At 43.6% G+C, this 21,678-nt stretch overlaps 1 protein-coding gene and 1 long non-coding RNA gene across 5 annotated transcripts; both read left to right on the top strand.

Moving 5' to 3' along the window:
* The first annotated feature begins 6,731 nt into the window (after nt 1-6,731).
* Nucleotides 6,732-10,142, top strand: LOC124649055. Of its 4 annotated transcripts, XR_006986521.1 has the most exons (8): nt 6,732-6,882; nt 7,161-7,319; nt 7,979-8,072; nt 8,277-8,445; nt 8,673-8,798; nt 9,193-9,242; nt 9,528-9,618; nt 9,817-10,142. It is a non-coding gene; the product is annotated as an uncharacterized LOC124649055 (long non-coding RNA). The 4 variants fall into 4 exon arrangements; XR_006986519.1 differs by having other exon boundaries at nt 6,733-6,882; nt 8,673-9,242; nt 9,550-9,618; nt 9,817-10,140; XR_006986518.1 differs by having other exon boundaries at nt 6,733-6,882; nt 8,673-9,242; nt 9,817-10,140.
* A 3,908-nt stretch (nt 10,143-14,050) lies between these two features.
* On the top strand, nt 14,051-18,674 carry LOC124649053 (isoflavone reductase homolog). Its single transcript, XM_047188735.1, has 4 exons — nt 14,051-14,368; nt 16,669-16,909; nt 17,169-17,372; nt 18,464-18,674. The coding sequence occupies exons 1-4, from the start codon at nt 14,051-14,053 to the stop codon at nt 18,622-18,624; spliced, it is 924 nt and encodes a 307-aa protein (XP_047044691.1). The 3' UTR covers nt 18,625-18,674.
* Nucleotides 18,675-21,678: the final 3,004 nt, after the last annotated feature.

The following is a 21,678-nucleotide window of genomic DNA, read 5'->3' as shown; positions in this document are numbered from 1 at the left end:
CCAATACCATAAAAATGATGCAAAATTTAGCAATAAATCACATTAAAAAAATAGCTAGAAGACTACAATTTATCTGGGAACACTTCAACGTCAAGCAATTTACCATAGACAATTGTGCGTTCTAGGAACTTTTGTATCTAGTTGAGAGCTTTGTAATAAAGGACTGTATATCCCTCTCTTGTACTTGTTACTATGTTTAATGAAAGGGGGAAGATGTTTGCCAAATTCTTTTTGACAGTTATCAAAACACACATAACGGAGATTCTCCAAACAGATGAAAATTCATGTAAAGCTAACACCCTAATAATACATAGAGTTGTAACTAAGTTGAACCATATGAATCAGTAACGATAAAAGTTCTTGTGGATGTGTCACGCCTGAAGACCACTCAGTTTTAATTACAGATCCAACGAGACATGGTTCTTTGAATTCACATGTTGTTGTCAAATGTGCACACTAGAAGTGTATGAGAGTACAACATTCTTGAACAACATATGTTATCCATTTCCCCAAATTACCTTTTTGCGGGAATTTCCCCAAATTACCTAAAGCTGAACACGTATTACAAAGCCTGTAATTTCTTATATAAAGAAGATATGGATTCCAGAGCTACTCCACTCAATCCACATAGATAGAGCAATAAAATTTGTCACCTAGTTTCCGATTGAACTGCTGGAAAACCATGCATATATTACCAACGGTATGCAGTACAGCAAGGGGCAATTTACCTTGTTTCCGGTTGAACTCCTTGCACTTGCAGATGATCGATGCCCCAAGGACACCAGCATCCGACCGTCCGTCAGGATCCCAGAGCCATGGCTCGTTGGCCGGCCGCATCAGCTCCACCGTGGTCCAGCCACCATGCCTCTGCCCCTCCTTAGTTGTAATTCAGTACATGAATTTCCAGGTGAACATCCCCCTACGATCAAAACATTCAGGTCCACTGGATTAACACACAAAAAGGCAGTGATCTACTGAAGAGTCAAAATTTCAAGAGATGAATTGAACAATACGATCAACTTCTTATATACAAGCATCAGTAACCCATCCCGTGCTTTTGTTTAGTCAAATTTTCAGACAATCACATGTAGATTAGGTATTTGTCCTACTGTGTGGAAAAATAAACTAACATCTGTGAACATGTGGCAGTTTCAGATCGTATGGACTTGATGGTGATAGATGGTACATGTATCCAAAACAGTTGTGTGGCCGGCAAGACCGTGGTCCATTAACAATCTCATCTTTTAAACGTCACGGCCTGAAATCTTGTGTTTTTAGGCGTGGATAGGGAAAGGGGTTCACATCGGGAGCTTACAGCGGACACGGCCGGGTGAGCTCGACGCGGATGGGTCGGAGCCGTGGAGGAGAGACTCCATCACCCGCGCCGGCTTGAGCCTCGGCCACTGTTGCGTCTGCGTGTCCATGTCAGGGAGTCCATCCCAAGCCAGAGAGGCCAGGTCGCGCGTGGTGGTCGGAGAAGAGGATGATGCCGGCACGCGGCGGGTCAGCCTCCATGTCCCCGGACCGGACCACCACTGAGGGGTCCATACGTGCACGTAGGAGGTCGGGGAGAAGGAGCAGAAGCCAGGCGAGGGCGTCCTGCTTCGTTGCCGACACCGGCCGGCAGTGGAGCGCTAGGGTTTTGGTGTGGGTGCGATCGGGGGCGGGCGCAGGAGCGCGGCGGTTGTAGGGGAATCGGCCTGTGAGAAGGAGGCTGCGCGGGGTAGCCGGCGAGCAGCGAGGATGGACTCCGGTGAGCGGCGAGGCTGAGCTGGGTGGCGCCGACGGCGGCGAGACAGGAATCGGGCTGATCCCTACTAGGAAGAAAATTTCCAGAAAAATGAATCGGCGGCGAGATGCGATCTGAATCGGGCTGATCCCATCAGGCGAGATATGGAGGACACTCAACCTAAATTTGGCAGTCCATTTAAACTGCCTCCACAATTCCAGGCAGAAACAGCGCCAAATCAGTCAGCCCAATTTTACTCCAAAATAAGCGAAACTTTGGCGATCCTAACATTTTGGTTTGGCGCCACCTTGACATAACTAATCACCGATAGTTTCTTCTGCCCGTGATATGCAGCATATCAATCGAATGCATCACTCGTTCCGTTGGAAAAAAGAAGGGCTGGCTTTTTTGAAGCAATCGAGCTAGCTAGCATAACCACATTAGCCACCAATCGTTCATCCTTTCTTTTTTTTCTTTTCTTTTGCACACGAGTAATTCAGCTAGCTAGCTAGGCTGCTCTAAATTGAGTTAGCTCATCTGAATATAGTCGGATTACCTAGCTGCACTGCACACGTGTATATCTCCAAATTGAATAATCAGGCTTGATGGCTCGGTCTTTTTACGAATGGCTGCCACCTATAGGGGTGGGTAAAACCGATTCAACAGTTTGGCCAGTTTTAGTTTAGTTAAAAAAATCACTAAAGTAGAAGTGAAGATTTGATTTATGAAAGAAAAATAAACTACTTCCACCAACCGGTTTGAAACCGTTTCCACCGGTTTTAGTTTTGCACACCCCTAGCCACCTCCTACTACATGAGCATGAGAAAACCGGAGACATAGCAGTTATGTGCAATGTATGGGCATGATGCGGCTTGTCGATGGAAGCTCCATCAACGGGTGGCAACCATTACCAATGGGGGAGGGGGCATACTACACAATACATGGTTAGCACATAGTCTAATGATCACTAGAATGATGAAATCACGCGTAAATCCATAGTGGTGTGGCGGGCGGTGCTCCAACAATAAATCATGGAACAAGGAATTGAACTCATCTCGATGTAGTATCCCGAGGTGAGAATGACGTGACAGGTCGGTGGACACGGGCAACCGAGAGCTACACATCGCCCATTGATTTTGCTGTGTCGGGGCGGCGAGGTGGCGTGTATATTCTCCTGACATACCGTTCCATGTCCTTTGTCGGAGGGGATAATACAGTGGGGATCGTTGGTTCATGTATAATAATAGGGTTGTTCATGTATCGTCAACATAACCTTCATGGAAATAAATGTTTGTTGATGTTAAAATTAAATTCCTCATTTTTATGTATTTATTTGTGAAATTGAAAAATATTGGGAACAAAAAACATTTAAATTGTTCATGCATTTGCCAAAAATAGTAAAACAAGATGAAAAATGCATGTGTATCCTTATTTGAATTGGTCACAAGAATTAGCTAGGGACAAAGTATATGGGCATGAGTGCAACATGGAGACTTCTACCACCAACGTCCATATATACAAAAGCACATTCATCATGGAAAGGAGGTCGAGTCACTACACAAAACCACAATCGTAGACTCCATAGCAATGAACCCTAGAACCAGCATGTAAATCTCGTCAGGTGCATCTATAAGCCCGTTGAGTTCATTTTGTAAGTCTTGTAAAATCTTGTGATCATACTTATAATAAAGTCTGAGAGAAACTCTTCTATCATTATCATCGTTTCTTTGAGGTGATGCTATGTATATTCTCCTGACATACCATGTACATGTCCTTTGTCGGAGGAGACAATGCGGTGGGGCATCGTTGGTTCATGTATAATAATGGTGTTGTTCATGTATCGTTAACATAACCTTCATGGAAATAAATGTATGTTGATGTCAAAATTAGATGTCTCGTATTTTATGTATTCATTTGTGAAATTGAAAAGATTGGGAATAAAATATTTAAAAGTGTTCATGTGCTTTCCCAAAATAGTAAAAGAAGATAAAAAATGCATGTGTATCCTTATTTGAGGTGATCGCATGGATTTGTTAGGGAAAATCATATGGGCAAGAGCGCAACATGGAGACTCCTACCACCTACGCATATACAGAAGCACATTCGTCATGGAAATGAGCTCAAACCACTACACCAAATCACCATCGTTGACTCTTTAGGCATGAACCCTAGATCCAATCTATAAACCTCATCGGGTGCATCTATAAGACTGTGGAGTTCAACGTCTAAGTACTGTACAATCTTGTGATCATACCAATCGTAAAATCTCTCTTCATCATTACCATCACGTCTTTGATGCAAATATGTTGCTCTCAGCCCATTGCCGAACAAATAAACCCATCTCCGATCTCTAGAGTGGGATTGACTTCGGATCGTGCAAACAATGCTTACTCAAATAGAGAGTGTAATATTAATTAATTTTTATAACAATGTATCGCAAATGAATTAATAGAGGGCATATATTTTTGGATAATAAACTTTAGTTAACTTTTATATCGACTACTCCCACATATAATAATTAATATAGTGTAGTTATTGTAAGAACCAAATAATTATTTGGGATAGCCAGGTGGGGGTCGTCCTTGTTGGAAGCTAGTTCCCTCATTGTCAATTCTGATACTATTCTACAATCATCATGCCTAGAGAAAACCTAGACATCCTCGGCCTATGCCATCCCCACGATCATGCTTGTACCATTTATAAGTACAGCTGGCACCACCATTTCCATCAAGCCTAACTATCTTCTTGCCATGGACGCTTCTATTCCACCTCACCGCCCCCAACCACCCTAACCGCCACCACCTGACACATGGAATGCTAGGTGATCTCGAACCCCTAGCATAAAATAAGGGTGTGTGACGACACATGGAATGCTATGTGACCTCGGACACACGCGGATGGTTCTATCGGCTTCTACCGGGCATGCGACATCTACGGCGCTCGTCGACTACGTCTTCGGCGACACCTCCATCATCTTCCTAGACCGCACCCTCCATAACCAGCTCCGCATGGCTAGCTAGAGCAACACCGTGACGGTGTAGGGACGCACCTACCCGATCTAGAACATGGTCACCACCATGCGGGGTTGCTCCATCGTGGTCACGCTAGAGCTCGCCGGCAATACGACCTTTGTTGCCATGACCAACTACCTCGTCCCAGCCGTGGAAGCTATACTCGCGCACAGTGGTCATCGGTCGTGACGCTGCCAACTCCTACGGCGAGGATGATGAAGCTTGATGCATGACATAGGTTGCTTCCCTAATAGACATAGCGCTCGTGTGCTATGTGTGGGTGTGTTGCGGCTGGTTGATGACACCTCCAGTAACCAGTGGCAACATGTATCGATGGTGACCCCTTACTGAGGCCGCCGGCTAGGCAATGCATGGCTAGCACATAATCTAATGATCCTCAGAATGATGAGACCACAGAGAGATCCATAGTGGTGTGTGGCAAGCGGTGATGCATAGTATTACCATGTTTTATTACCACTAGGTCGTAGTCAAGGGATCTATTGTGAGAAGATAGTAGATCCATAGCAAAAGTTGTGGGCTTGTCCGCCGGGCACGGCGGGTCTATCGCGCGCCCAGTGTAGTAACAACCGTCTAACCTGTTTACCAGTAGATCAAGAGTTTGCGTGTGGAGATGGGCTTTGTTGGTGGTTTAGCAATGACAAATTATGTTCACCCACACAACATATATATGTGGGAACGACGACATGGTCAATGCCGAACGACGACGATACACCTAGATCGATAAAAAATCTAAGAAGTGTGATATCGTGACCAAGAGGTTAATAGGATTGATATGATAGTAATATCAATAAGGTGTGCGCAAAGTACATGAAAGCGGGACGGAAGGAACTCAGAAGTTAAGCGTGCTAGTTCCCTCACGGTCAAGTTCGCTATTATTCTACAAGCCTATAGAAAACCTAGACATCCTCAGCCTTTGTTCGTCGCCATAGTCATGCTTGTACCATTTATAATAATTGTTGTCACCGCGCCATTGCCATCCGGCCTGGCCCATCTAACTATCTTTTTGCTACCGACACTTTTATTCCACCTCAGCGGCCCCACCTACCCTAACCACGACCACCCCGACACATTAAATGATAGGTGATCTCAGACCCCTAGCATAAAATAATGGTGTGTGAGGACACATGGAATGCTAGGTGATCTCGAACGTGGGCGGATGGCTCTATCAGTTTCTAATGGTGGGCGTACAGATACCAAGAACTATGGTTTTGAGATTTGTTTCTAGAAAAATTCCATGACCCTCCAAAATCAAGGAAACCTCATGAATTTTTTCAGAGTTATCCTATCATTTTTTTTCAAATTTAAAATAATTCTAACCAGATTTATACTAGATTTGAGTTTTACCTGAAGTCTAGAAAATCCAAGATAATTATACGTCCGAACTCAACATAGTTAGCCCAAAATTTTGTAGTACCATGTGTGGCTAGTACTCCTCCGTTCTCTTTTAATTGACTCGGATTTAGTACAACTTTAGTACTAAATTCGAGTCAATTAAAAAGAATCTGAGGGAGTACTAGTTTAGCTTCATATAGTTAGCACAAACGACCGGAGGCTTACGGAAATGGGCGGGAAGAGGTAAAATAAAATACTCCAGTTATCGTGGGTCCATTATCAAATTGGGCCGAATTGTTTGGGTAATCAAGGCTGCAGTAAAATAAAATAAAATACTCCAGTTATCGTGGGTCGGAGTCCATTATCAAATTGGGCCAAATTGTTTGGGTAATCAAGGCTGCAGTTTTAGTTTAGTCCTGGCCAGAACCCTAATCCCCATTCTCCTCTCCGCCGCCGCTCCTCCCTCGCCGTCGCCGGCTGCGCCCCTCCGCCGCCACCCCTGCGCCATCCCCGAGCCTCCTCCCCTACGACCCCACTTCCTCGAGCTGGCCGGACTCCGTCGCAGCTTGGCCGATGCAGTGCTGCAGTGTTCCACGCCGGCGAGGTGTCTCCGGTCACCAGGACGCGCCGGCCGCCAAGTCGCGAGCTGCGGAAGGCCGTCGTCCTCCACGCGCTGCAAGGAGGGCGTCTCCTCGGAGGAGGGGAACCGCGCTGTTCGGTGGTCTCCCCCAGGCCCGCCATTCCGGCAGCAGCTGCTCCTGTTTCCTCCGTCTGCGTGGAGAATCAAAGGTCGAATTTTGTTCTTCTGTATGTCAGCTTAGGGGCTCTAGTAGAGTCCTCTGTATTTAGCAGCATTAGGCCTGTGTAGTGTTCGGTAATTAAACCATGATGCATGCAAAAAGAAAAAGTAGCTACATTACTGTTCGGTAATTAAATCATGATGCACGAAAAATTAAAAAGTAGCTGCATTAGCAGTGTTGATGATGTCAATTTCCAGTGCCTTGCCATGAGAATTATGAGCTCTATTTTATTATGGTCCTGATATATAGCCTCATTTTAATTTGCAGGTTGCTGGGAGTCTGCCCGTGGCTGATGATGTCATTGCAAGGAACTGAAGGAGGGTGGCTGGCTGGAGATCAGGCGTCCACGGCGTGCAGGAGCTCGCCCGAAGGCCCACTGCGGCTACCTGGACGCTGTTCCGGAGATCATCGACATCAGCAACAAAGGTCAAAATTTTCTCTTTGGCCGCCTAGGTGTTCGGAAGTGATTATTTCGATTGGTGTAGAGGTATTGTGCAAATCGTTGTTGTATGGTGCAACATGTCGATATATTTTGTAAGATATAGAGCTTCATTCACTTGTCGCCATACCTTTGCTTTGCCCATTCATTGCATATAAAAATAGGGTGTTTGACCTGCTTTCCTATTCAGCTTAATGATTCTGTGTGGCCACTTATTGTATTTGTTGAAATGCAAATTAGTGCAATTGTTTCTTACATATAGTGCAGAAATTTGTAGAGGTGAGCATCTCTCCATTTTCATGATTAAGCATTGAAACTTGATAAATTTTTATGTTTCTGCAAGTGTCGTTGCTCTGGCCATAACATTCAGTACTATACTCTTTTTCTTCTTTTATTTTAAAATGGGATAAACACAATTTACTCTGGTGATGCACATTGCTGAGTCATTGTTTTTCTGGGACCCAACTTCCTGCTTATGATTAAACTCTGGTGATGCACATTCCTGCTTATTTATGGTAGGAGGCATCTTGATTTTACTCTGAACTTTCTTTTGACAGAAATGGCTGTTGGTGTTGCGCTATTAAGATTTCATACTTCAATACTTCCCTCAACATGTACTTAACTTCCTTTTTTTCTGCCTTTTCAGATAGGTCGAGCTGCTGCATGTTATTGATTTTGTTGGACAGCTTCAAAACACCGAGATCCATTCGAGTTCACTCGCAGATGCTTATCCTGTCAAGGTATACTTGGCTGATACTTTGTACTCATCATCGTTGTATCCATCTGCTTTGATTAGAAAGAGCGTCATACCTTTATGTGCAAAGTGGAGAACCTTAAGTTCTCAGTTGTCAAATATCGGAAGCTATTCATGTTCATGCCATGTTATATGATATGTTAAATTTCGGTTCTTAATTTGAACATTTGAAGTATCTTGCTTTATGCAGGCAGTCGTACAGGAAGATGCATTTGAGCTGTGCAAGGACAACAGATACAGCCAGCCAACAGGGAAGAGTGGGCTGTCAGCCGCAGAAAATTGATGACATTGTACAACTCCGTGGGCTGCCATGACTCCGACATGGCTCTAACGACCACCTCCCCAACAAGCTACTGCCGGTGAGCTCCCTCTTACCCTCCTGCAATCTGTTGTTGCTAACAATTGTTTCATTTTTTGAGTTTAATCGAATGTGCTTGCATGTATAGATGGCAACTTGGTTCAGTCAAGGAAAAATTGTTGTGCGTTGGCAATTTGGCAGTAGATGTGTAGGAAATAGTATGTGTTCAATTGTTTGCTTGATGTTTGATATGCATAGGCACTGCTGAAAATCATGCATATTTTTCAGGTTGAAAGCATGTCGGAGGAGGATCTGAAGGGCGAGAACCGGCGTCGCAGTGGAACCGGGAGGAGGAGGTGTGGTGGCGAACACCATCTGCGACATCAAATAGTGCATCGTGGAGGCGCTCAGGTGGTTGTGAATGGACTAGTCTACTGATTGCGATTGTTTTAGTGTACGGAGCTTCCACTTGTTCTTCTGGATTTAACGATTGAATTGGTTCTATATTGGTTGGACAATAGTTCAAATGGTCCCGTAAATCTCAAATGGTTCCCTAAATCTCAAATGGTTCGGTCATAATTGAACTTTTGCTTACAGTATCTCATCCCCTTATTATTTTGTTGCATGCAAATGGTGTAGCGTGATTCCAGTTATGCCTAAGTTGGGAACAATAGGTTCTTAATTGTCGATTGTTGGATGCTTAAGTTGGGTACATGTGCGTTTATTAGTGGCTGTTATTTGGATCCTTCTATAAATATAAGTGTTTTTTTTACCTGACCATGCTTTGTTCTTGCTCGAGGATAACTAGGGGGGCTAAACAATGAGAGCGGTCGCCTTGGTGTGACCCCATGTGTTTAGGTATGATTCTGGTCCTCTCTGTGATTTCTTACTCTTGTGCATGTAGTTGACCATGTAGCCTCTCCACATGCCCATTGCTGGGCTGGAGTATCCAGTTTTGTGTCAACATAATTTATAACGTTTAGTAATATCACTGTTGTAGTTGCGGTTTGTATTCAAGTCGAAGGAGTTTTATTGAAGCTGTGGGTTTTATTTTGTTGTTTTTCTACCACCAATCAATCAGATAAGAAGAGTTGTTGCTACAATTCGGTGAAGTTGATGAAATTTTTGGGTGATTTCTGGTAGTACTGGAATCGTGCCATTGCAGGTACTAGTTGATATTCTCAGCATTTAACATGCTAGTCAAGCTGGACTGCGTGTTTGAATGCATCTAGAGGTAGGTGTGCTGGTATATGCACTTTAACTGTTTCTGCTATATGAATTGTGGTCTCTGGATGTCCAAATAGAGGCAAAGGCCATGTCAAGTTTTTCAACACCATTGATGATTAAAGTTGAAGAGTTTGTTAGTTAGCGAGTGCTTTTGGTTTCTTAAAGAAGAAGAAACCAGTTAACTTGCCGCGGTTTGTTTGTGCAGGTGCAGCGAGGCAAGCCAACGGTGAAGCGCGGGCAAGGCAGACGCACCAAACGACGACATTGTAGAACTGTGTTGCCGGCTAGCTCAGGCGGAGCCGCTGCCGTGCTGGCCTAGGACCGGTTGGGTAATTGTGTTGGTGCTGTCATATTCATCATCCAGAGGTGGTAGTAGCCCGATGAATTGTGTGTGTAATAATAATATTCATTCATGCTCCGGATGGGATGGCAGAGCAGAGTTTGTTGTACTGTAATAGCAAGCGGTGTGAGTTCGCATGGTAGCTGCAATATTTTGAATGATTGGATGAGCCTTGCGATTTAGAAGCTGCTGAATTAAGCTTTAGTTATCTGATTAATAATTAGATCAAGCACTGGTGTGGTGCTCCAAAATATTTAGTTGTGCAAGCACGTCTAGATACACGTGCACGGCCGAGCTGAGCACGGAGCACCCGATAAATGTAGGTATTGTGGATGATGCCAAATATAAAGACTCCTTGGACTGGAAATGGAAGAATGGATGGATGGATTCCGTTGTAGATGATGTGTGTACAAGTCTCCGATGGGAAAAAGAAAAAGAAAAAGAGGAGAATTTCCAAGTTTAGAGGTGGCGTGGCAGATGGAAGTTTAATTTTGGAGGCGCTCCAGGCAGGCAGAAAAGATTGCACGTAGAAAGTGGATGAGCTAATATAGGTTTCGAGTCGATCGCGAAAAGAAAGGAAATTAAGAAAATCCCGCCGTATTAATTGGATTCGTTCCAGCAGCCTCCCGTGCATTTCCTTTCCTCCTCCTCCGCCCTGGTTAAAAATCCCGCCGTCGCGCGATGGGAAGAGAAGAAAACACCGCGATGGGAAAACCCGCGTGATTCCAGCGAGCACGAGGAAACCGGCGGGTGGCCGCGTGTACGTGACGTCACCTATTAATTGGATTTGGTAGCACCCGCGCGCGAGAAACGTAGAAACCGGCGGGTGGGCAGTTTGGATTTCGCCGCGTGTACGTGACGTGACTGCATCCGCGCGCGCTAGCTACCTGCTTCTACGTGTGGTCCAAGCTCCAGCGGCAGAACAAAAAAAAGGAGGCGGCGGAAGCGGAAGCGCGCGTACGTGACCGCAGAACAGTTTCGATTCCACGTACGCACCATGCTAACTCATTCTCATACTCCACAGTACTAATATTCTGTCTTTATTATACCCAAAAGTGTTGAACCAGTATGCGAATCACTAGTTAGTTTTCCTGGCGGGTACAAGCGGGCAGATGGACGCCGCTTTATCTTGAAGTAACTTAAGGTGCACATCTTCTTTTCCTTTGCCCGGTTGCTAATGAGCATTGGAATTCGATGGGTTTACTGAATGTTATTGAAGAAGCTCTGCGTGTGGATATATCTGGATCGGCTGTGCTGGAACATATTTTACATTTAGATGATAATAAGCTGCAGGGATTCCAAATGGTAAATTTAAAAGAGGTGGTCGCAACGACATGTTGGTACCTATGGTGGATGAGAGGGAGATGCGCACATTCAGAAACTGTGCCACCCTTGAATAAATGTAAGTTCTCTATCCTAGCTATTGCTGCTAATGCAGGCCTGGTCTATGGGAAAAAAATCAAACTTAATGCCGATCAAATGGAGGAGGACGGAAGCAAGAAATATCAAACTTTATGTTGATGCAGCATACCATGACGATGTCAAGGCTGGTGCTATTGGAGCGGTGTTACTCAATTGCAATGGTGAGTTTATAGCAGCTTCGGTATCCTATCTTCCTAATGTGGCATCACCGTTGTTGGCGGAAGCTTATGCGATGAAGGAGGGGCTGTCTCTGGCGATGCACATGGGATATAACATGGTTGTAGCAGAATCAGATTCTATGGAGGTAGTTGAAGCTTGCTCCGGGGCTGAGACCTGGTGGAGTGAGGCGGCGGCAATCTTTGCAGACTGTGTGGACAGAGTTGCTTCAATTGGTATTGTGTCGTTCCACCATACGCCGAGGGAAGCAAACCAAGTCGCTCATGAATTAGCTAAGAATTCCTTCTCCAATAAGTTCACTTGTAATTGGGTCGATGAACCCCCTGATTTTATTTTAGATAAACTCCTTAACAATGTAACTGTTATATGATTGGGGCAGCAAGTTTCAGACGCACTCTTTTCCTTACCAGGGTATCGAAGGGGACTGGAAGGTTTTTAATGAGGCGGCTTGCTAGCTTAATATATTGGTTTGTTAAAAAAAAACTTAACGTCCACAAGCGGCACCCCACCTAGTCGGGCGGACGGAAGTTATCAGCTAGTGGACATCCATGGAGAGGCCCACTTACACGCATATACATTCGGATATCTTAGAGCATCTCCACCGGTAGCTCCCAAATAGGCGCCGGCAGGGGCACCGACACCTCCGTTTGGGGGGCGTCGGCACTGCATCCTCTATTTGGGGGAGCTGTTCCCACACCGGCGCCCCCAGAACAACGGCCCCATAGATGTTTTGAATTAAATTCGTAAATAAATGCATATAAAATTGAATAAGAAATATTTTATTCCACAAACTAATACATAATTGGGAACATGGTTTACACAAAGACACAATTTGGAACATGGTTTTCCACAAACTAATACATAGTTTGAACCATGGTTGACACAAATATAAAACGTTGCAAAAAACTAAACCTAACTAGGCCGGTCATCGCAGGTTTCGTGTGTTCGCTGCCAAGAAAGAACACTCGAGGGCACACCCAGTCACCCAAACTGGAAAATTCAGCTGGCGTGGGTGCCCCTGTTGGTTCTTTCGATGGAGAACATCCGAAAACATGCGAGCCGATATTCGCTGCGAAGAAAAAACACTCGTCAGTCGTCCTCCTCGACGCTGTCGACGTGGTAGTTCCGGTGGCAACGCGTGTCATCGAACACCTTGGCGCTCATGTCCCTGTCGCTGAAGTAGGAGAACACGAGCACGAAGCCGACTTGGAGGCTGTGGTGGCGCGCGAACTTCTCCCAGCCGATGTGGAGGTACATCTTGCCGCGCGCGTCGTAGATCACGTCGACGATCCACCGGTAGTAGCCGCACGAATGCTCCCGGAGATGCAGCGTGCCCGGGCGGTCGTCGCCGGTGACGAAGTCGGCGAAGGTGTCCGGCAGCCTCTGGATGCCGCGTGGGTCGCCCTTGAGGACGAGGACGAACTCGAACAGCACGGGCCCCTCCTCGTCCATCTCCGACGATGAAGACTCTGGTGTGGCAGGCGACGGCGTGCGTGCACCTCTACCGCGGCCACGGCCACGACCACGACCACGGCCGCGACCTCGGCCTCGACCAGACATGGCGTCGTCTTTTCAGATGGTGGCGGCTAGGGTTGGGGAGAGAGGCGCTAGGGTTTGTGTGTGAGAGGGACGATGAGAGGCGGCCCTTTTTATAGGCCGGAGGGAGGCGGGGGAGCGGGGGAGCGGTGGCGCTCATTAACGGCGGCACGAAGAGCAAGGCGCGCGCGACGGGACGGTTCGCTGCGCGTCTGCGGAAACTGCACCGCCGCTGCGCCCCAATTAACTCCCGTCGCGAGGTAGGTGACGGTTAGGTTAAAATCGAATGAGCCGCTGACGCGTCGGCCTCGCCACTCCCCGCTGGCGTCGACTTTTGGGTTGTGTGGCTGACAGGCGGCTCCCACGCCCAAAATTTTCAGCCCCGCGAGATGCCGGCGCGCCCGATTCGCGCCCTCGGCGAAGTGGCCGGCACGGAGTTGCCGGCGATTCTATTGGGGGCTCCAAAATTGGCCGGCGCCGTATGGAACGCGCCGGTGCGAGCTCATTTTCGCCCCCGGCCCCCAAAAAGCAATCGGGGCCGCTATCGGGGCGCCGGTGGAGATGCTCTTATCGCTGGATACAACGAGGAGTGCACTAAGACCCATCAATATCCAACTTCTGTACCCATACATAACCCAAGCATCTGGATCCAACCACTCTATTCGCAACAGTTTCTGCAGGCACGGACGAGAGTGACATCCTTGTACGGGTTGGTGGCTCAGTGCACAAGATCATCACGAAAACGATATGTTCGCCTTTCTCAGTCTCCTGTCAAGTCCATATCTCCGTCTTTGGAAGAAAAATGATCTCGTTTTTCTCGAAGGTACTCCTCAACACCTGTCGCTGAATACAACCAGGAGTCCACCATATAGCCCCCCACACATCGACAGCGAGCTTCCGTGCCCATATAGCATATAGCCCACACGCGCGCGGGTCTGCAGCAAGGGCACCCATTGTTTCAGACATGGAGAAGAGCAAAGTCCTAGTGGTTGGCGGCATGGGGTACATCGGCAGAAGGATGGTGAGGGCGAGCTTGGCTCAGGGCCACCGGACCTTCGTCCTGACGCGGCTGGAGAAGGTTGGCATGGACATCGACAAGCTCCAGCTCCTGCTGTCGTTCAAGGCGCAGGGAGCGGTCCTCGTTGAGGCGTCGATGGACGACCACCGGAGCCTCGTCGCCGCCGTGAAGCGGGCCGACGTCGTCGTGTCCGCCATGGGCGGTCCACACCTGCTGCAGCAGCTCAAGCTCGTGGAGGCTATCAAAGAAGCTGGGAATGTCCAGGTTAGTCGGTCTCTTTGTTTACTCAAGCAGATCTTGATTCAGATGACTATATATGGATATGTCAGATTCGTTCAGAATCAGAACGGGAGTATTTTACGATTTTGGACTAGCTAGTTCATATATTCCCATGTTCTGAATTATCTGAGGTACTAATTGTGGTCTAAGTAGACTTTTGTAGAACTAGTTTGACTGAATTTATAAATGATGTGTATTCAATGTTGTAGATATTTGCACGTGTTTCTAGAAACTTAATAAATACACATAAACTTGACTCATGGCAAAGATAGGAATTCAAATACTCCAATCCAACTTGTTTTAAGTTTGTCTAACTTTAAGTGTATCTAGAACTTATGTTTTTTTTTAATGAAAGGCGTCTCTGCCCTGTTCCATTTGACAGAAATGAAACCAAGTTTTACATACGTCAGTTTAAGACCCTTACAGCCTATCCTGGAGGCAAAACGTTCACTGAAAGCAGCAAAACCAGAACTAAAAACATCACTTTAGATTAGGTCTAAGAAAGAAATGCACTCGCAAAGCTTCCTGGAACATGTTCTTCTTTTTTTTTCTCCGCTGGGAAGTTTTTGCTTTCTTTTTGGATCAGGCTCTCAGCTTGACATCATCGCACGCCTTTGGGATTCCTGGACCGATCACCTTCGTGCCAATCCTCCTCCTTTTCATCGCCATCCGATTTGTGGAAGTTCCAGCGCTTTCTTCTCCAGCTCCACGCACCAATCTTCTATCTTCTCCTGCCATCCCTCCTTGCACAACGGCATCTATTTCCTGAGTAGACGAGCAATCCTCCGCCAGATACTCTGCATACCAGACCAGATTAGTCGACCAAAAAGGATTTCATTCCTCATTTTCCACATGTTCCAAATGACAGCAGATGTTAGAGTATTAACAGCCCCATTAGCTTCATTACTAACCCACAATCTAGCTACTGATTCATAATCGTGTCCAACCTGTTTCTTCATAATAGTAGAAATAAAATCCCACGCATATTTAGCAATATCACACCCAAAGCATAGATGCTCCACACTCTCCAGCTCAGAGCAAAATAAACATCTCATGTCTTGGATTGACTGTCTTTTAGCTAAATTATCCCTCGTTAAGATTTTATTGTTTGAAAATAACCATAGAAATATCTGTACCTAGGGGGTATGTTTAGTTTCCACACTGCAGGAATAAAAACAGGCTTAACACCTCTAAAGTTTATCACATCATACAGGGAATGGGACGAATAGGTTCTAGAAGCATTCAGCTTCCAAACCATTTGATCGGGTTCCTCGTTCAACTCTAGCTGATGCACAATAGCTTTCAACTCATCCCATTGCATCATTAATCTAGCATTGAAACACCTCCTAAAGGAAAGCTTCAGTTCACTCTTGTTCCACACTTCACAAATAGTTATGGTTTGTTCGTTGCAAATAATATATAATTCCCCGAAGTGAATAGCGAGGCTAGTACCTCTGAACCACTGGTCCTCCCAGAATTTAACATTCTGCCATTTCCAACCAGCCATTGATATCCAAATTTTGCAGCATTAAAAGCCCACAACACCCCTTTCCAAAAGGGGGAAGCACTCACATTGCTACATGTGAAAATGTTGGGGTGTTGAGTTCTATACTTAAATTGCACAATTTCTTTCCAAATTTTATGATCATCCAAATTGAAACGTTTAATCCAAGAAGCCAACAGAGAAATATTCAAGTCTCTAATATTTGGAATCCCTAGACCTCCAAAGTCCTGTTTCATGCTCACTAAATCCCAATTAGCAAGATGGTATTTGTGATGACCTTCATAGTTATCCCATAAGCAATGTGCCAACTGGGAGTTTATGTCTTTAACAACCCATTTAGAAAATTTCAAAAAGGATAAAAGATAAATTGGTATACTTGCTAAACATCACTTGACTAAAACCAGCCTGCTAGCATGGTTCAAAAGACGGCCTCTCCAGCCTGCAATTCTCTTAATTATATTGTGAATTAAAGGCTGAAGGTCCTCTTTTGAAGCTTACCAAAATTTATCTAGAACTTATGTTCCATGGGACAGAGGTAGTAATTTGGAACTAGGAAGTATCTAAGAGAGGTGGACACACACGATTCTGTTACACGTCTGGTTTCAGATTAGATACGACATCTGCCGTAAAATTCAACAGGGAAGTCTATTCATTCTAATTTTAAAAAGAACCTCTGGTGCTAAACAAACTAACTACCAGATGATTCTCAAATTCTTCTAGTATGTTTTTTTCTAAAGTTGGCGAAAATGACATTAATAAACTGATTTAATTTTTCATGCAGCGGTTCCTACCATCTGAATTCGGAATGGACCCAGCAAGGATGGGGCACGCTCTTGCGCCCGGGCGGGCCACGTTTGATGACAAAATGGTGATAAGAAAGGCAATAGAAGAAGCAAATATTCCTCACACCTATGTCTCTGCTAACTGCTTTGCGGCTTACTTTGCTGCTAACCTATCTCAAATTGGTACTCTTCTCCCACCCAAAGAGAAAGTTCACGTATATGGGGATGGCAATGCCAAAGGTATACAAGTATTACTACTTGTACTGTGTTTTTCTCGTTGCAAATTTATCTTGCAGACCAACATTTAGTTCAAGATTCTGTTCCGCATAACCATCTTTTTTTAAACCACAGCAACACAACGTCAAATTTTCAAACTATTGCAAATTTACAACATGATTTTTAGAACATTCCCCATATTTGATTACATGTACTAGCTACATGCTCTAGAAGAAATACAATAATCACATCTCATTTTATTTGGTTGTATTGTAATGTGCAGTGATTTTCGTGGACGAAGATGATGTTGGAACATACGTAATCAAGTCTATTGATGATCCTCGGTCATTGAACAAGACAATTTACGTAAGACCACCGGAAAACATATTTAGTCAGAATGAGCTGATTGCTAAATGGGAAAAGCTATCAGGAAAAGTTCTTGAGAAGATTCCTATTCCGTCTGATGAATTCTTGGCCTCAATGGAAGGTAAGAGGATAATAATCTATTTGGCTGAAGCCAAATTATTAAAGATGTTACTTTTAGTCGCACTAAAATGGTCAAAGGGCTACAGAGAGTTTCTTGGAAAAGCTGTATTGCTCCTTTAAGTCATGTTCTTAACAAATAAAGTAGATTTGTGAAACACATTTTCAAATGCGAAAATTCAATTTGGCTCCCGGGTGCGTATGCACACTCTACCAAAAAATTATATTTTGAAATGTCGAAAAATTTGGACAAAAAATTTGACATGTACATCTCCATAATATACGTGCGTTCGTCAAGTTTCACGAAAAACCATTATTTTGTGTGGTCTATATAAAAAAGAGAAAGTTTATCTTGTGAAAAATATTAAATTTAGCACTGAATTTTGTCTTTTTTACACACGTGACATGATAAGTCATTTTTTATGAAACGATTTTGTGAGCACGTAGCACGTGAAGATGTACGTGTGAACTTTTAGTTTTATTTTTTTAAAAAAATTAAAATATATGTAAGATGTATTTTGAAATATAGGGAGCATACACCCATGTTCCACATTCCAAAACACCGCTCCCAAATCTTTCAAATGCCCCTACAATGTTTTAATAACAATAAATCCTTGTAAAAAGTTGTCTTAAGGCATGTACCACAGTATTATATTAAACCTCTCATAAAAATGTGTCAGGCTGAAGAGTGATAAGCTTGGTTTCATTTACATGAATGGTCTTACTTCCTAAGTTTGCTCTCCAATGGCAATGTTCTCAAAATCATGCAGTCAAACTTCTGTACTGATAGCTTATATAGAGGTATAATATTTACATCACGTAGATGGCTAGATGAAATTGTACGATAAAATTGTTGACAACAAATCTTCAAAACCATACACAAGAAGATGTCGTTGAAATCTAAAAATAAATAAAAGCCGAGACGCGTGAATAAAATGGTCTACCTCTCCTCTTTTGTAAGACAAAATATATTTTCATTATGTTTTACACATCCATCAATTATTTCTACTGTTTGGAAACAAAAAAATTCTACAAAGCTCATAAATATGCTGATACTCGTAATTGAATACATACTTTTCTACTTGCATCATGCAGGTGCGGACCATACTTATCAGATAGTAGTCGGACATGTCTACCACATTTTCTACGAGGGCTGCTTGACAAACTTTGAAATTGCGGACGATGAAGAAGCTTCTCTACTCTACCCAGAGGTTCAGTACACCCTGATGGACAAGTACATGAAACGCTATTTCTAATAAAATAATATATGAACCTCAACATCTTTATCAGCACAAGACAACATATATATATGCAATAAAACAGTTTTTCTTATTTTTTTGCATTAGAAAATGAGTTTCCCAGTTACCTTATTACATCTGCAGACTTACCCTCCTAGGCGTTCTACCAGCTATACATGATTCTTGTATTCCTCCTTCTTTTTTTTTACTTCTTTTTTTAGATTAGTGCGGCTATGTGCATCCTTGTTATGCAGGTGTCGGGTGTAATATCCTATGAATTGTATCCGGGTGATGCTATCTTATGAGTAATAAAATGGCCTTTATCGGAAAAATATGTGCAGACTTATTCAAATTGTAATTCAGCCAATTCATGGGTGTTGAAGTACCTCCAGATTCCATTGAACCGTAATAATACCAAATAACAGAATAAACACATTTCACTTGTTACCCTATATTTGTGATCAACATTGTTAACCAATTTAGTCGGTCTACCTCGCCTCCAGAGACCGGTTCTGTAGGCTCGGGGACCATGTATCTTCAAACTCGTCTGGAGAATATTGGTCTAATTCGCTAGATTTCCATGTCCTTGCACGTACTACTAGGAAATAGGCTATAGGCCCAGAGTTACCATCGACGTAACAAAAAAAAACTGCACGTCGGTTCCGGTGGTATTTGCCGTTGGCGCACGACCTTTTCGGCGCGCCCGTAATAACATCATACTATCGGCGCACATCTGTTTTGGCGCGCCGAAGGCCTGGTTCGGGATAGTGCATGGACGTGCATCACACTTACCGCCGGCGCACCTGCATAGTGGTTTGACTACCTCCGGCGCACTACCATACAGGTGCGCCGGTGGTAAGTGTGGTACTTTTCAGTTTTGCAAAAAATAAAAGAAAAGGTTAAAAAATTCAAAAAATAAAATCCTTCGAGATGACCACAAGTTATGTGTTGTAGTTTCCATGAAAATTTTAAAACATGAATTTCTATATATTATGCAAAATTGTGTCATATTTCGATAAAACGGGATTTCTGGTTGCATACGACCTCCGATGAAAAACTTGATTGTATCAAAATGTATCCACGCAAAATTTTACATCCGATTTCAATCCCTCTAGGCATTTGGCGATTTTTTAGATTCCCAAAATTTAGAAAGGAAACCGAGTTTTCTAAGGTTTTAGAGTTTGGTGAAAAAATCTCAAAAAAGGAAAAAAAAATACCGCCGGCGAACGGCCATGGTGGTGCGATGGTGGTAACCTATCGTATATATGGGAAACGACCTCACTTATCCTCTTTCCCTCCTCCTCTTCTTTCTCTTCCGCTTCCTCCTTTCTCCTCACCGGTGGCCTCCTCGTCGTCATCCTCCTCCTCCTCCTCCGATGGCCTCCTACACCATCGCAATATTTGAGTTATTTGACCAATTTAGTGATATCTAACTAATCTTAATATCTAGTCAAATTACTTACTCATGGTCAAACTTTCCGATCGGTCACCCATCTTCAAACTACTACAGCCCAACCACGCTTAACTTTTGAGTTTCTTCCGAACAAGCTTCCAAGTACATCAGCACACCTTATTGATATTAGTATCATATCAATCCTATTAACCTCTTGGTCACGATGTCACACTTCTTTATTGTTTGAATTCTAAATAATTATTTGAATAAACAAAAATAATGAAGTAATAATAATCTTGAATAAATAAAATTTGAATCTTATTTTTTTGAATTCCAAATAATCCTTTTTTGGCAAAACATGAAATCTATTTTTTTCATATTTCCCTTTGGAAGTTTGAAATGAAAAAATTTGCTAAACGACCGTAGGTGGTTGAATTCGGATGTAACTTTTCGCGTAGATATATACTTTCGTATATTAATTTTTTTACGAGTTTGTATGCAAAAGTTATAGCCATTTTACAGAAAATACTATTTTTTGCAAAATGAGTTGAAATTCATGTTTATTATTTTTCATAATAACTAGATCGCCTAAACTACCTTCATCTGAAAGGATTTTCAATTTTGAACTTTCTATCATTCCCTTTTGTATTTTACAAAGCTATATGGGGATGTGGTGGTGGAGCCAAAAAAAATAAACCCGAAAAGTCTTTAGTCATGGTTGGTGTCTCCAACCGAAACTAAAGATAGACCTTAGTCCCGGTTGGTATCTCCAATCGGGATGAAATGGGCTCGCATCGGCCGTAGCCTGCCGCAACCCCTTTTGTTCCGGTTGGTATCTCCAACCGAGACGAAATCTTTCATTTGACCCGGGACTAAAGCTTGCCGTGCCCGTGGGCCGTCCTAGCCATTGAAAATGGGACTAATGCTCACATAGTCGGCCAAAACTAAAGCTCCGGACGGAAGGTCTTTTTTTATACTAGTGCCTTCACACATGTAAAGAAGTCAGCACTGAGTGCCTGGAATCAGGACTGCGGTGATTTTTATCCTAGTCTGTTTTCAAGTTTAAGAAATGATCTGAGATACAATCTTAAGACTGGTTCTACATACCTGCAAAGTTTTGTTAGTAACATTTTCATTAATTTGTGATCTAAAAGATCAAATATGTAGATTTATATTAATGAGTTAGATCCCTAAAGATGCACCTTTTTCTGTGTGATCTGTGAATTAACACATTTCTTCATGAAGTTCTACAGGCGCATGATCAACTATACATAGTTGTGCGGAAAATATTTTTTTAACAATATAAATAATACTGTCATATGGAGCATCGCTCCTAAATTTTTGAGCAGGGCGGACTATATTTGTGTGGTTGTTTACATTCTTCCTCTAGTTTTCCTTGTTTGTCATCTACTTTTCTTCATGTTTTGCTTTGTTGTTACTGTTTTCTGTAGTTATTTTTTTAAATGGGGAACAACTCTTGTACCTGCATCAAAAATATGCATACGACCTTTATTTCATTATTATATGTACCTTTATTTGAAATTACCTTGTGCATGGCATTCCGAAGAGACTGGGGATCCTCGGCGGCGACGAGGAAGATTCACCGGCATCAACTAGAGACCATGAATGTTGGATCGCTTCTTCCTTTCCACCTTGATCCATTCACCAGCCTTGAACTC

Source organism: Lolium rigidum, chromosome 4 (assembly GCF_022539505.1).
Source record: "Lolium rigidum isolate FL_2022 chromosome 4, APGP_CSIRO_Lrig_0.1, whole genome shotgun sequence".
Lineage (NCBI taxonomy): Eukaryota > Viridiplantae > Streptophyta > Magnoliopsida > Poales > Poaceae > Lolium > Lolium rigidum.
This window is presented reverse-complemented; position numbering and strand designations above follow the sequence as displayed.

Coding starts and splice junctions, on each gene's coding strand:
- LOC124649053 (XM_047188735.1), top strand. CDS start 14,051: ATGGAGAAGAGCAAAGTCCTAGTGGTTGGCGGCATGGGGTACATCGGC. Junction 14,369..16,668: donor AAGAAGCTGGGAATGTCCAG/GTTAGTCGGTCT, acceptor TTTTTCATGCAG/CGGTTCCTACCATCTGAATT. Junction 17,373..18,463: donor ATTCTTGGCCTCAATGGAAG/GTAAGAGGATAA, acceptor TGCATCATGCAG/GTGCGGACCATACTTATCAG.